Source organism: Dermacentor variabilis, chromosome 11 (genome assembly GCF_050947875.1).
Source record: "Dermacentor variabilis isolate Ectoservices chromosome 11, ASM5094787v1, whole genome shotgun sequence".
Lineage (NCBI taxonomy): Eukaryota > Metazoa > Arthropoda > Arachnida > Ixodida > Ixodidae > Dermacentor > Dermacentor variabilis.
Window position 1 is genome coordinate 60,918,418 of NC_134578.1, and position 14,385 is coordinate 60,932,802.

The 14,385-nt window shown below is 45.5% G+C and overlaps 1 protein-coding gene and 1 long non-coding RNA gene across 4 annotated transcripts in view; one reads left to right on the forward strand and one right to left on the reverse strand.

The window, feature by feature from the left end:
- Positions 1 to 2,595: 2,595 nt before the first annotated feature.
- Positions 2,596 to 3,834, reverse strand: LOC142564132 (uncharacterized). The gene is made up of 2 exons (XR_012824500.1): positions 3,417 to 3,834; positions 2,596 to 2,707 (listed from the first exon to the last, which is right to left on the reverse strand). It is a non-coding gene; the product is annotated as an uncharacterized LOC142564132 (long non-coding RNA).
- Positions 3,835 to 6,836: 3,002 nt separating this feature from the next.
- Positions 6,837 to 14,385, forward strand: part of LOC142564801 (venom metalloproteinase antarease-like TserMP_B) — a 32,876-nt gene continuing 25,327 nt past the window's right edge. Inside the window, exons 1-3 of one of the 3 annotated variants that reach the window (XM_075675964.1) lie at positions 6,837 to 6,995; positions 8,775 to 8,950; positions 13,816 to 13,908. In XM_075675964.1, the coding sequence (XP_075532079.1) occupies positions 6,950 to 6,995; positions 8,775 to 8,950; positions 13,816 to 13,908 (315 nt within the window). In that variant the 5' untranslated portion in view covers positions 6,837 to 6,949. The remainder of the gene's footprint in view (positions 6,996 to 8,774; positions 8,951 to 13,815; positions 13,909 to 14,385) is intronic. The other 2 variants (XM_075675965.1, XM_075675966.1) reach the window with 2 other exon arrangements.

The window sequence follows — 14,385 nt, forward strand, 5'->3', positions numbered from 1 at the left end:
CAACTAGGCCGACTCGCAGTTATGCTAAAATTTTGTAGGTCGGTACCGTTGCAGGCCGTTCGTAACAGCGTGCGGCATAGCAGGCTCTACGTCTGGCAGTGCTCGGTGCCGCACGTAGTCAACTGAGCCTGGTGTCATTTTCACACGTAGCCGCAGGACAAGAAGCTGCTTGAAGCTTGGCTCGCGAAACTTAGACCCGGTAAACAGCCATCAGCTACAACTCAGGTACGCAGCAAGCACCGACGCGTGGAAGATTTCTGCTATGGTTCCGGGACTGGGCGATGTTCGGTGAGTACCAGAAAACGAGCACTGAGACGCTCGCCCGCCCCGCTGCCCTGCTAATGTCATGACGGTTTGGTCTATGAACTTGTTGATGTTAGATACTGGCAAGTTCATTTGAACAGAGAGGGAGCGGTAAGACGCACAGTAAAAAAGGCAGGGCATATGGTCATGTTTGTGTTACGAATTAATGCACTGTATTACGAAAAAGAAGCAGAGGGAAATCGCACGCTGAGAAGACCGATAAACATACAGTGTGACGCAATTTGAGAAATAATATTGAAACGTCCATGAATTTAGAAGATAGAAGACAAAGAGAGATTGAATCATCGCGACGGTACATCACAGTCGCCGTAAGTGTCGCAGTCTGTATAACGAAAATATTTTTAACAGTTCTGTTAGCGTCCACACAACAACGGTTGCTAGTGTACTGTCAGATGCTCATATGCTGCGGCCTAAAGCTTACGGCACGGTGCGAAAACGCGCTCACAGCGAAAGCAAAACATTGTGCGCGGACATGCGCGCAGACGCACAGTCGGTCGCTACGAACCCATGCGATCGCTGCATTGAGGCTTCATTATGTTATGCCCCATTTGGTTATACAGGCAGCCCACTATAAGAACATATTTCACATAGTTTACTCTCAGCGTTTGCCTACCTTTTCACGCAAGAAGCCGGTTCGGGAGACTCCATCGCGGCGACCGCGCGCAGTGGCGTTCACTGTACGTATTCGGTAAAGTCTGTAAACGATTCTGCGCTTTCAGTGGTGGCAGTGGTGGTAACAACTTTACTGACAATCCGGCAAATTCGTGGCCTGGGCCTAGGTCGCCCCCTAGGAGGTCCGGAGATCCTGTCTCCTCGCCGCCTCACGGGCTGGCTGGATGGCCCATAGTAGATTTTGGAGGTTTGAGCTACGCAACGCAGCCGTCCATAGCGCCGCAGCTTCATCTGGAGAAACTGCGCTTTCTCTGCATATAACCTCACATTCCCAGAGAATGTGCCTAAGAGATGCGTGAGCCCTGCCGCATAGTCTGTTTGCTCAAGATTATTATATCGACCGTCAAAAACATCACTCGTTTTGAGAGTACCTACATAAAGGTCCAGGAGGGCTGCCACGTGGTGTTTTTATTGAGCACCGTAAGTGAAATCTATGAGGAGCGCGCCGCGTGATCCCTCATACTACGCAAGGGAGGCGCTTCCGACAGATTGCAACTCCGTAACTCCTCGCCCCCAATATGGTTGTATCACAGACACCACCCTTTCAATATGGGTGTAGCACCCTTCCAAAAAGGTGTTATCCCTGCAAGTAAAAATTAAATTATTGGTTTTAGATGCCAAAACCACTTTCTGATTATGAGGCGCGCCGTAGTGTGGGACTCCGGAAATTTGAACTACCTGGAGTTCTTTAACGAGCACCTAAATGTAAGCGCACGGGTGTTTTCGCATTTCGCTCCCATGGAAATGTGGCTGCCGTGGCCAGGATTCGATCTCGCGACCTCGTGCTTAGTAGCCCAACACCATAGCCACTAACCAATTACGGCGGGTCCCTGCAAGTATTTCAACGTTCATTACAGCCATGTAGTTAATGGACTGCTTAAAGCTGCCTAGCCTGAGCTATGTAACTATCTTGTTCAGTATATGAGCCAGAATGTGAAAGTTGTGGCCCCATTGCTCTCCTGGTTGAGCACGTAGTACTATATTTAGTGTGGGACCCTTTCAGGCCAAAAATTTAAGGTTTCGCCGTTGCAGCAAGGCACAGGCCCCCTGCTTTTCGTCATCTTTCTCTGCAGTGATGTTACACTGCCACCAGGCTGCACAGTGTAATAACAAAGAATGCCGCACTAAGGACAAAGGATGTCCCACTGCTTGGCACACTCGTATAATATAAATGCGCAGCCTGCCAAGGTTCATTTGTCATACTATAGCGTTCTTAATTTACACTCGTAAAATTAGGGTGCAAACTACAAGACTGAGGTGTTCATATGGTGTTTTCTTGTGGAACACCCTTGTTTGGGAAAAAAGGCGTTTCAAGGGTGTCTAGAAGGGTCAGAAAACCGAAACACCCCTATTACCCTCATAAAGGTGTGAAAATTTTAAGAGTGTGTGTACCGTTAACCGTGACCGTCATTCATCACTAACCGTCGTTCACAGCTGCTGCACGCTTTCTATATATGCGGTACAGACACGTAGATTTAAATGCGTTTCAAATGCTCATACGCGCACATTTTATGCAAAGCTTACTTTTACAATTTATACCGCAAACTTAACAGCTGCTTCGTAGCAGCAAATCTGCAAGTGGAAAAAGATTCAAGATGTACGAGTTTCTAGATCAAATTTATTTCGTACGAAGGAATCGATGAGCAATGGCTGGTGGCAGCAGGGGATGAGTGCTGGTTCTTGGAGCCTTTGGAGGCAGAATTCAAAGCCACTGGAAAGGCAACAAGTCATTAAGAGTAGCAACAGGGTATTTTTATTGCAGTAATCACATAAGATGGCAAACTTGCAAATTAATTATTCACACAATGCAGACTGTAATATGACAACACATTTTTCTTTATCTCTTCGTACTACTCATGTTAATTTACTATAACACAGCACTTACTAAACGTACAAAAAGAATTTTACATTCCTCACGTCGACTAAGGCTGATCCAACAAGAAACATATTGCGGGTGATAAATGCTGAATCTATCACAGCTGTCCCATCGGCGGGAGCGCACGATGTTTTCGCTTACTGCAAAACAATGAACACCAATACATCAATCGACCTTACATGAAAAATCAGAGCGCCAACAAAAAATAAAAAAAATGAAGTAGGGAAAAACCAGGGTATAGCGGGCAAAGTGTATCTGCTAGTATCTACTCTGTTTTGAACACACTGTTCTAGAGCCGCATAGTCATTACAATTGTATAAGCAACACAGCGAACTGGGCAAGTTGGTAAGGTAACATTCTTGGCGTGTATGTGCAGCGCGACGCAGACGTGTCGTTCATTACTTGTCCCGCGCCTGTGTCGCGCTGCACATATACACCAAATTGCACAAATGAACATCCTCTCATACCAGGCGTACGCATTTCAGAGTGTACAGGAGTGTTACTCGAGATAAATGCTGCTTTAGTGTCAACAAGCCGAACTCACCTTTGTAAACAAGGCGAAGGCACCTCGCATAACCTGGTCCCTTTCGGAGCCGGCCGTTCTCGTCCGTCCGCCCGACACCGCGTAAAAAGCTTTGCCACCTTCCGTGCGGTTTGTGCCGTTTGGTGCGCTGCACCCCATCATACTGGAATATAAGTGTCAAAATAATGTATTTCGTACCGCTTCACCAAATTCATTAACTTAATATCGTCGAATAATGTACTTACAACCCGGAGCCGATCGCTGCAACGCACGCTCGGCGGTCCGCTGATGGCACTGACGGAAACGAGTCGGCGCCGCGCCCGTAAAGTTGGCTTCGCGGTAGCGAGGTTGAACATGTGACGTCATTTTGCGCCACGTGATAGCGCTCGACGAATAGCGGTGGCTTGAGATTTTGTGGCGAATGGACGTGCTTTCCTGGGCTCCGTGGTGGCGACGAAATCAAAAGTTCTTGTGCATGCTTTGAGCTTGCTTCTGTTTTTGGTTTCCCTATTTTTTGGTCTTTAAATTGTAATTGGGTGGCTTTCTTTTTTCCTTTCTTTATCTCGTATTTCGTGTGCGCGGGTGTGCTTCGTGTACATTTGGTTTCGCAGGATGGTTAGAGCGCCCTTTCGCGCCACGTGCTTCAACACGTGCAGCCGGATGGGACGTTGAGTTATTAGAGAGACTAATAGCTATTAGTAATAGTCGAGACTACTAATAGTTGAGTTGCCTACTATTAGACTACTAATAGTTGACTAATAGTTGAGACTAATAGCTATTAGTGGTTTTACTGTGCGTGTTTTGGTAGGAAAGTGAGAGCGTGGCCGCGTGGTTGAGCACGTGCGAAAGCGTATGATATCTTGGGTCTCCACAGCATTGATTGCTTTTGAAACAGTGGTGAGAGTTGCTTTGCGACATTTTGAGGATATGGATCCTGTGCGTATCAGTTTGCGCTAAAAGGCACGTGCTCTGCATAAATATATTATTATAGTATTTGCATCAAAAAAAGCCGTGTAATACATGACAAGAAAGCCGGGAAAGCAGGCAGTGCGCGGGGGTTCCCTCAAGGCAGATGAGCGGACGGATGAGAATGGAGAGGGAATCGAGTCAACCGGCACACACTGTGATGTCTATACTAGGCTGCAGAAAATGGGGGCCTTCCAGGAAGAGCTTGTCAAACAGGTGGAACAGTTCAAAAATGAGCTAAACAGGGAGATTGATGCATTAAAGGTAGTTGAAAAAAGACGAAGTAGCCGAGGAAAAGCAGAACAGGGCCGCCATTGTGAACGAGAATGTGCGTGACAATAGAACGCAGTCCCCCAACGTGACAGGAGAGGGAGTGCTAGCAAAGTACATGGAATGCGTGCAACATGGTGAAGGGTTAGCTGGAAAGAGCGGCACCTATCTTGAGGCCGCCACGCGGAAAAAAGCAGGGGCACATGGTACAGCGCCCCTTGTCGAGCCCGAATCACGGGGGAAATGACAAAGGGCAGCAGGGAGAGGTAGGAGAGAGCGAAAGGGTGATTATTGCCGGTGAATGAAACCTGGCTGAGTGCTCAGAAGCAATTGTGGAAAGGGTGAATGGCCATAAAATGGTGGTGGTAGGGACGTTTCCAGGGCGGACACTGCCCAGGCGACACGTTAGGTCGGGCCAACGTTGGAAACGTATTGGCTGTTCTTGGCCCAATGACGGCCTAAGATTAACAGCGTGGTTCTAATTTTGGCAGTGCCATTCTGATTCCTGGCCCAATGATGGCCTAAGGTTAACAGCGAGGCGCGAATATTGGCTGTGACATTCTGATAGAGATCCAACGTTGGCCCACATTACACAGTCAGTAAACAATATTGGCACTGCCGTTCAACAAGGCGGGAACTATTGGACCGACTTTAGTACGGATTTGCCAATATGGGTTACTAGTTGGCTTTCTTTGGAGGACATTGGTCCGTAATAAGTCAATTTGCCTTGTCGGTTTTTAGTGCTCTACGACTTGCTGAGATTGAACAACATGTTTTGAAAACTAACGCACTGACCACAGGCACACCTATGCCCTGCCTATAGTTTCTGAATGATCACTTTTGGTGGGCGGTATTGGCGGTGCTTTTTGAACATTTCGGCAGAAAGCAACAAAACGCGCTCTACACTCTAAATAGTGTAGCTGCAGGAAACACAGACGTGTTTTCTGCAGCTGCACTATTTCTACAAATGTTTCTACGCTACAAAAAAAAAGTCTCATCAGTTAACCTATAAAGGTGCCAAAGGTGTTGAAATGTAGGATTTTTTTTTCTGGACAATAATTATAATCCTGCCAATTTTTATCAACCTTAAAATGTTCATATCCGTGGCCCCACTTGCACATGAAAACGCATAAAGCTGCACTTTGAATAAATTGCAACAGAACGGCTTGTTGGCCTAGTTGGTGCTTGCCAAAGACGTGTTTTTTGCCGCAAGTTAAAACACGCAAAAAACGAAGACATATAAAGACAACACGGGCGGCACTTGCAACTGATGTAATTTGGGCTGTGACCCATGAATATATATACACATACACGCACGCACAGGCTGTACCGAAATCTACGTTACCCAGCGGTCAAACAATCTCGTTTCCGATTTGTAGAGCATGATAGACGTATCGCTAAGGCAATTTGGACCTTTCTTTTTTATATAGTAAGCTTCCATTAGCTCACGTGCTGCTTGATTTTGACTTCTGCCAAGAACCGTAATCTTTAGGTGTCTTCCTTTTTTGCGTGTGTTTTAACTTGCGGCAAAAACATGTCTTTTAGCTGCACTTTGAATGTCGCACTGGAGTGCTGTACTAAGTTTTCTTGGCATAAGGAAATATACATGTGCATGTTTTAAGGGATGTCTCTTTACACCTTAAGGTGTTCAAAAGAGCAGAACATAATAAAGACATTGCCAACAACTATTAAATAACAAACAGACTGCACTTTTGTATCCAACCGCGTCCGACGGGATATTTTGAACGCAAATAATCGACGTACCAAAATGCTTCTTGAAGCTCAGCGGACCATACGCGCAGCAACGAGAAATTATCGCGTAAGGTCATTCCCTCCTTAGGCTGTCAAAACCAGATTATTATTTTTTTTGCGGATAATGCCACTAATATGGCGCCTCATTGATTCCAGCACCACAGGAACAGCATGATTGATTATTCCGAACAGCATTCATTTGGGTTGGACGGTGCATACGTTAACTAGAAAAGAACAGCTCCAACTGTGTAGTTTGCCCGCTCGTGATTGTCTTAGTTGGCACTGTTCTTTCCTAGTTCATGATTGATTATAGTGGAAGCAAAATACGTCAAAGAAATGCCATCAGTGTTCGTGGAAACAACCACTGGCTTTGGGCCACTGAAAACTGGAATATGCGTCGTATGAAATATCACGACATTTAGAACGCTTCCTTAAGAGAGTGGGGAGAGACGGAGGCTTCGACATTTTGGTGTATATTGGTTGATATTAGTAGCGTTTTGTTGAAGATACCGTAGTAAACAATTCGACAATAAGGTGGGCGCAGACGTCGTTTTTCTTTTGCCAGTATGCACCACATAATGGCGCTTGTTTTGCTTTGTGCAACTGCTAAAGGTATGTTTCGTATTCCTTGTCGATGTATCTATGTTCCGTAAATTTATTTATTTCGATAATAGAATAACAATTTAGATAGGGTCAGGAGATTAGGAGCAAACAGAACAGTTTCAGAATGGTAGTGCAAACACTACATGCATAGCTGAATTAGAAGGTTAGTTGTTAATGGGATTACATAACAGAAAAATAAACCATGTACGACGATAGAAAGCAGAAAAGATAGGAATGCGAATATAAAGGAACGAGGGCAATACAAACGAACAGAAAAAGAAACCGAATTGGTCCAACGTATCTATAACCTTACGTATTAGTTCCGGTTCCTATCAGGTTATCAGTACTTTTGAAAAGAAAATACTGGATTAGTGTGACAAAGCTTCGTGTTAAGGGATGCTATTGATTTCTGAAAGAAGCACAAAGGAAAACTTTGGAACATTTATTGTTTTGAGAGAGATATCTAGACATTCTCTTGTGAACGGGGTCAGCTTGCTCAAATGTGGAGTGGCCAATTAATGTCGGTTTGAGTCCGGTGCAGATAAGCCACAACAGTAGGCGATGCGGAAAAAACGATAAGCGAACTTGTTTTCCGCGCAGTTCGTATGACGCAAGTTGATGCCTGTAATTCTGAACATACACTCTGCGACAATGCAAGCGTATAGCATGATGCGATGGGCGATCGCCACCGTGTATTCAACTTCTTCTATGAAGTCGTTCAGTTTATCAAGCCAAAGATTCCAAATGAATTAGGAGTATAATCTAATGAAAGTCGGATTTATATGAGTGTATGCTGGAGGCCTGGTTTTGCTACATTGAGTCAGAGCTGCCTTAAAATTGATGCTACATCCACACTTAGGAAAAAGCAGAAAAACGACATCGGAGCCTGCACAACTACTGTGAACATAAAGACAGGCTCTTGCCTGTAAAAATCTAAGAATGTTCAAGTTTATAAAAGTTGCCATGTTTTAGTGTACATTTGGAGAGTTATGCGTTCGTTTAGCATAAGCAAACTGTATGGCGAGAAATTTGAACGAGATACAGCTCTTTGTTTAAAAGGCGGCGTAGAAGTATTCGCCTATAAACTACTTTGCAACAAAGAAGGAAAAGAAGAGAAAGGCCTCAGAGGAACGATAACGGAAAAATGAAAAGAAGAAAAGAAAGATTGAAATAAAGTAGCGAGAAATCTCAATATCTTGATCTTACTCTTGGCAACTTCAGTGGTGGATATCTCAGTCCAACTCGTCATCTTGTTTTCATTGCTGGCTTTCTATGTAGTGTAGATTATATCCGAAGAACAACTACAGTCTTGAAAGGGAGCTCATTCATTCAAGGTTCCCGAAGAGAAAATCAAGTGCTTGACGTTGCATTACTGAATAACACCAGGAGCCCAATATGCTCCAAGAGGCAAACGGTGTTCACGAAGTCATCTTCACCAGCTTATTTATGTCCACAGCAGAACGAAGACTTTTCTCGGCCATCTCCAATTAGCCCTGTTTTACACCAGATAACTTTATATTTTTCATGCAGCACTGCAGGTTCGCTAATGCGATCCCACCACTTAATTTTCTCCAATCCTCGACTGCGCTTCCTGTCTCTTGGCACCTATTCTGTAACTCTAAGAGACCACCGGTCATCCACCATACGCGTTTGGGTGTCTGCAGAGGCCCATTGTGTCCTCCTAGTGTCAACTAGAATATAGGCTGACCCCGTTTGCTCTTTTCTTCTTATTGTTTAACAGTCAGCCGAGGGGGGAAAGTCGGTATCAAATAACGTGTCGTTACTTAGCAGGTTTGAAGGAGCCGCTGCTGGTCTACCCACGCCTTCTGCAAGGGCGCTCTTCAGATGGCAGGCTCGTCTTGCAAGTACACGACGACCTCACGCTGTACCTCGAAAGGGCGTCAGTAGCAGCTCCACGACTTCGTGTTCTTCGAGAAGAAAACAGTGCTTCGGTAACGGAGGTGGTGAGTACTCGGAAGCATTCAACGACCGACCATGTTCTGCATTTAGCACGCGCGCCCCAGTAACAGTAACGTGCATGCATTCGTGTCTGTGCGTCCGTGGCCCCGTCCTCGGCTGCGAACACGTGATCAGGTGTGGGCGGTGCGCAAATATTGTGCAACCAATGATAACGATGATACCAGCATCCCCTTTGATACGTTGCGGTTGCACATGACGCCAATTTTATTCTTTAAAGCTTTCTGGCGCATTTAAAGCTTCAAATACATTTGTGCTCTACGCTGCATTATCCGCTGTACGCAGTTCGCTTTATTGCGTGTCGTCCCTTCTTTAGCGCCAGCAATATTAACGCGATAGCGTTAAGGAGCTCGTGTCGCAGAAAAGCCGGTGTCGTCGGCGTCGGCGTCGGTGTCGGCGTCGGCGTCCGCGGCGTTGGCCGTGAGCGATAAATAACGGCAGGCACTTCATAAATAAAAAGCAACTTCCAAGATGGGCTGGGTGGGAATCGAACCAGGGTCTCCGGAGTGTGAGACGGAGACGTTACCACTGAGCCACGAGTTCGATGCTTCAAAGCGGTACAAAAGCGCCTCTAGTGAACGCGGTGTTACCTTAGAAGGCTCAGGCGTGCGTCGCTTGCTGAGGCGCGCATTTCTCTGTCGCGCCGAACGCTGCGTTGCTTGACGCTCACCGCGTCCGATGCGGGGCGCGTTGTCGCTGCGCCGTAGCCCAATACCCCTTGGCGGGTCGACGGGAACGCTGTCGCGTTCCACTCTTGAAGGCGAAGCTTAAGCGTCCTCCAATTTTTACTAATCTCCAAAGCCATTTGTATTTTCTTTTCCTCACTGTCCTTGAAACCTAACGCCTCGATCAAGCCTTATGCTGCCACTTGTGCTGCTTACGTGAAGTGACTATGGAACACTGCTTCACAGACTGCAAGGATGCTACGTTTTTCTGAGACTACCTTCAAGGAACCATAAAGAAGGATACTCGTGTAACAGCATTCTTAATTCCCTTCTTTTACCTTTCAAAAATCCCCAAGATCCCTCATGCGACATGTTCGTGCTAATTAGCCTACAAGTCTCTGCAAATGTAGGATTCATGATAGGCCTGCAGGAACCCTGCGATCAAGGAAATACATTTTTCGGGAAACGCGCTATCGAGCAACATCGCTATATATATAGCATCGTAGAACGAACAAGTAATAATATATTGAACGAGGATAACATCATGAGCATCCCATAGAAATTGTTCTTGACAAGATGGCCTTACTTTGAAGTGAAATTCGTCATTGTCATTCTCCCGAACGCAGCGTCGGCGGCACAAAGGAGGAACACATTGCAACAACGATGATCGGTTTCAGACGTGGGACATGCCCACAATAGAGTATGCGAGAATAATCGAAGTGGTTGGTGGATAACAATGAAGAACATACGCCTCGACGGCATCCATGGCGACAGCGACGTCGCTGCGATAACGCCCCGTAGTTCACACAGCCGCTCACAGGATTCTCAGCTGCCTAGTGTCCAGCACGGCAAATGTAGAAGAGGAAACAATCACTCAAATCTCGTAGGTGGCAGTGAGCCATGTCACTCATGACATCAGGTAAAGATTTTGGCTTCCGAGTTATTTAATACCTAGTGGAGCCTTCACAATGAGTCTTGGAACCTGAACAAGCAATCAGCCTTTAACACAGCAATTTTCCGATCCCCGGTTGCTTAAACATTGATTTGCACAAACACAGTAAGAAATGGTGTAAATGAACTCGATATTTAATGTGTTCTAAGATGCCGCACGGCCACAACGTCGGTGAAGTAGTTCCTTGAATGTTGCCTTAATGATTAATGGAAACGTAATATATAACTCTTTTACACAAGTTCTCGAAACTTATTACACTGAGCAGAACGCGATCTCGCCGCAATGTCACTGAAGAAATGAAAATAAGCATGGTGCAGTAAGTTTGTTTGAATCAAGTTTATTGAAGTTGTAAAAGTTGCACCACCTACAACAACAAAAAAAGCTCGAGCCTTTGGTCAAACATCTGCGAACAAAAGGTTTACTGAAGTAATAACTTTCAACTAAATAAATTTGCCCTACTTAGTCATGGGGGGGACGCAGATTGCTAAAGTATGTTTGTGCACATGTCTAGAAGTCCACAACATGCGGTATTAGGTAATAAAGAAGAAGCTGCGTACACCGCAAACCAGATACATTGACAAGCGATTTGTATTTATTGCACCTTTTCAGTTTTATAATACAAAAGAATTTATAATTATCGTTTAAATAATAAATAACGTCTCTATTTTCAGACTGCTACATTATATTATTGCACTTTTTTATACGAGAAGACGGCACGCAGCATCCCCGCATTCCTTCCTTGCGAGTTCTAGAAGGCACTGCCGCCTCAAGCCATCTTTCTCAGCTCGCTCTCGCAAGCGAGGGCGAGTGCCCCCAGATTTATAGTTAACTTTCTTATTGGTGCCGCCGTACTAGCGTTTTAAGAAGGAAACACTGGGCCCCACCTGCAGCAATCGAATGTAATGCGCAACCACGGCATTCGGAAACCACTGAAGATATTGTGGCTGCCTTTTGAATTTTCGTCGCTTTCGGTGGGGCAGGCCCCGAACGTCAAAGGTACAACAGAAAAAGCCTGCCGAGAGCATTGTCATTTTCCTGTCTAGGGAAATAGGGACAATTTGGGGGCCTCGAAGGGTTAGCACTAAATGACCCCACTGTTTCATAACTGTCACATCTGATTCTCACCATTCGAAAAAATTATTAAGGCTGCGCCTCGTCACTGCCTGGCCTCTCAACACCCGCAGCCCATTGCCAGTCACCCTCGGTCACCGACCACGTCGTAACGTTGGATGCCAAACTGTGGGATTCAAGACCCCAACGTCGTAACATTATATTCCAAAATAAATCTGTGTGCTTATAGATTCACGGTATTTTTTATTGTCTTAACAGCTCAACCAACCGTTCCACATAAATTAAGAATTTTAAGCACCCTGTTGATTGAGTAAATCTTACCATGATATAAATGTACCATGTTCACTGATGGAACCAAATCGTTTCATAGAAATACTTCTGAGGAAAATATTGGACAGGCGTTTGCAATAACAGATGTTCCGATCTGGCTCCAAAATGCAATAAAGAATTTTGGATCACGTTTCATCACATCTTGTTTATTAACTAGCATTATCATGTTATATTTGTCAAAAAATAAATCCGAGGACACCTAAGCAATTATGAGTTGCGAATGCGAAAGCATTTATGTCCAATTGAATGTCACTGAGCGGTCTTTCGAGTTATCAACTCCTCGCCTGCAAGCGAGCGCATTGAGACACTTGGCCCGTTTTGATTTGGCCTTACCGAGGCGCAGTTAGAACGCTGGCGAGAGGTTGCGCGGACATCGAACGCCCGGATAATACAGGCTTCCGAGAGTGAGAGTGACGTGGCGTCATTTGCTATAAACTGTTGAAATCAGTTGCTAGGCGGGTTCTTCTTTTACATATGAAAGTTTAGTTACGTCACTTTCTGCTTGGTATGCTACAGTTGCAGCACCCTGGCAACTGTAGCCTATGCAACGGTAGCGCTTGGTCATAGCGCTTTGTGCGAACGCGAGCTTTCTGGTTCTTTGTTTTGCGCCTCCGCACGGCCGGCGGCACCGCCGCTATGAATGCGCGGGGGCGAGTGCCATCTGGTGGTGCGGCAAGCAACCCAGCAGCGCACGCGGCGCGAGCCTTCCGCTGTGATTGATTGAATTGTCTATTGACGGAGATGAAAAAATCCCGGGATTTTAGTTATATACAACTTCGCTGTAAAAGAAAATGCTGGCTCTCCCGTAATCGAGAGTAGATGTAAACATGAATTGGCTACCGGCAAAGCAAATTGGTTGGAGTAATTACGACGATTACTCACAACCATCTCACAACGAATCACAACCATCTCACAATCATCCGCAGCGCGCCCGACGCTGCCGGCCTGGTCATGCAGCGTGGCGCCATCTCTCGAAGGAGGCGGCGCAAAACCTGTGCCGCGGAACTTACGGACCGCTGGCGTTGAAAAGAGCACAGGCAACCCTGTCTCAGCGCCGAAAGACGACAATAAAGTGTATGGTGCACTGCATCTGCCTTTTGAACGTCGCTATAGGAAATGACAAATAAAGCTTCAGCGTACAAGAAGTTTCACCTTGAGTGATATTGCGAACAAACATTAGGAGGAACTCGGAAGGAATATCTTTTTAAGTTGTTTTGCTGTAATTAGCGTATGTAAAGTGGTCCTGTACAAAGGGTTGGGGGTCCGAGACCGCATTTTCTTAAGTTTTGACTGGTTGCTCCGATGATCTCGTTTTTTTCTTGCGACGATGCAGGGATGTTCTCGTCTGAGTGCCTGGTTAAAGGCTCTGGCTGTTGGCTCAAGGTCACTTGAAAGTCGCCGACAAAGGGAGCTGAAAGCATTTCATGCTTAAAGAAGCTCGACGAACTAGAGTGCACAGGCATTTTTTTCAGTCAGTCCGTAGTCAGTCCGAGTATCCCTGCATTTAAGAGCACTGGGGCTGTATGAAGGACTAGTCTTTGTCAGTTGCCTGCCTATTGCTCGTTCGGACAGACGGCCCTCATATGTTGGTACATTTGTATTTTATTACATTTATTACAGTACATTTGTATTTAATCAGACAGTTACTCTGGTTGAGCTGTCTGCTTTTCACCTCTTATTTTCTCTCTCTCCGCCACTGTGATTCAGAGGATCCATTGGGCAGAACGCTTGACGCTTCTCGGAATCTGACTTTTATTAAATTGTCAGAAGAACGCCCATTTTAGAGGGAAGTATCAGTGTGTTGGAAAAGTGGTTTTCATGTTTCTTTTTTCAGTATGACGGACACGAAATCAACAGAGACCTTTACCAGGATCGAGATAACTTGGCGACAGTTTCAGTGAACATGAACGGAAAAAATACGGAAGTGGTGAGTTCCTGTTTAAAGCGCTTGTCGCTCTGTCACGGTACAAACGTCATTAAGATTACACGCTCTGCGTTTTTTGCACATCTAAGGACTTCACTCCCACTAAGATTAATTTAGCGATGTCATAGATAACGACAATAGCATTTCCTGAGTGCTATGCTGTATCTACATTTTAAGGAAACGCTGCTGTAAAGGTGATTTCGGATTTTCTGGCCCCTGAATATTTAATATTTCGTCAAAGCCGTTAGCTCGACATGCGATAACAAATTGGTGGTGGTGAAAACTGATTTACTTGCAGTAAAATTGCTGCAGGGAGCATCTGAGTGGTCGGAGGTTTGCGGTGGGAACCAGTTGGAACATCCCTGCAAATTTAATATTAGGTTTAGTCAAGAGGCCATTTCGCAGTCTTGATTGGCGCAAACACCTCGCTTGGCAGCGTTATCCTGTTGTATTTGCCATCACCTTATAATTATGATGTGC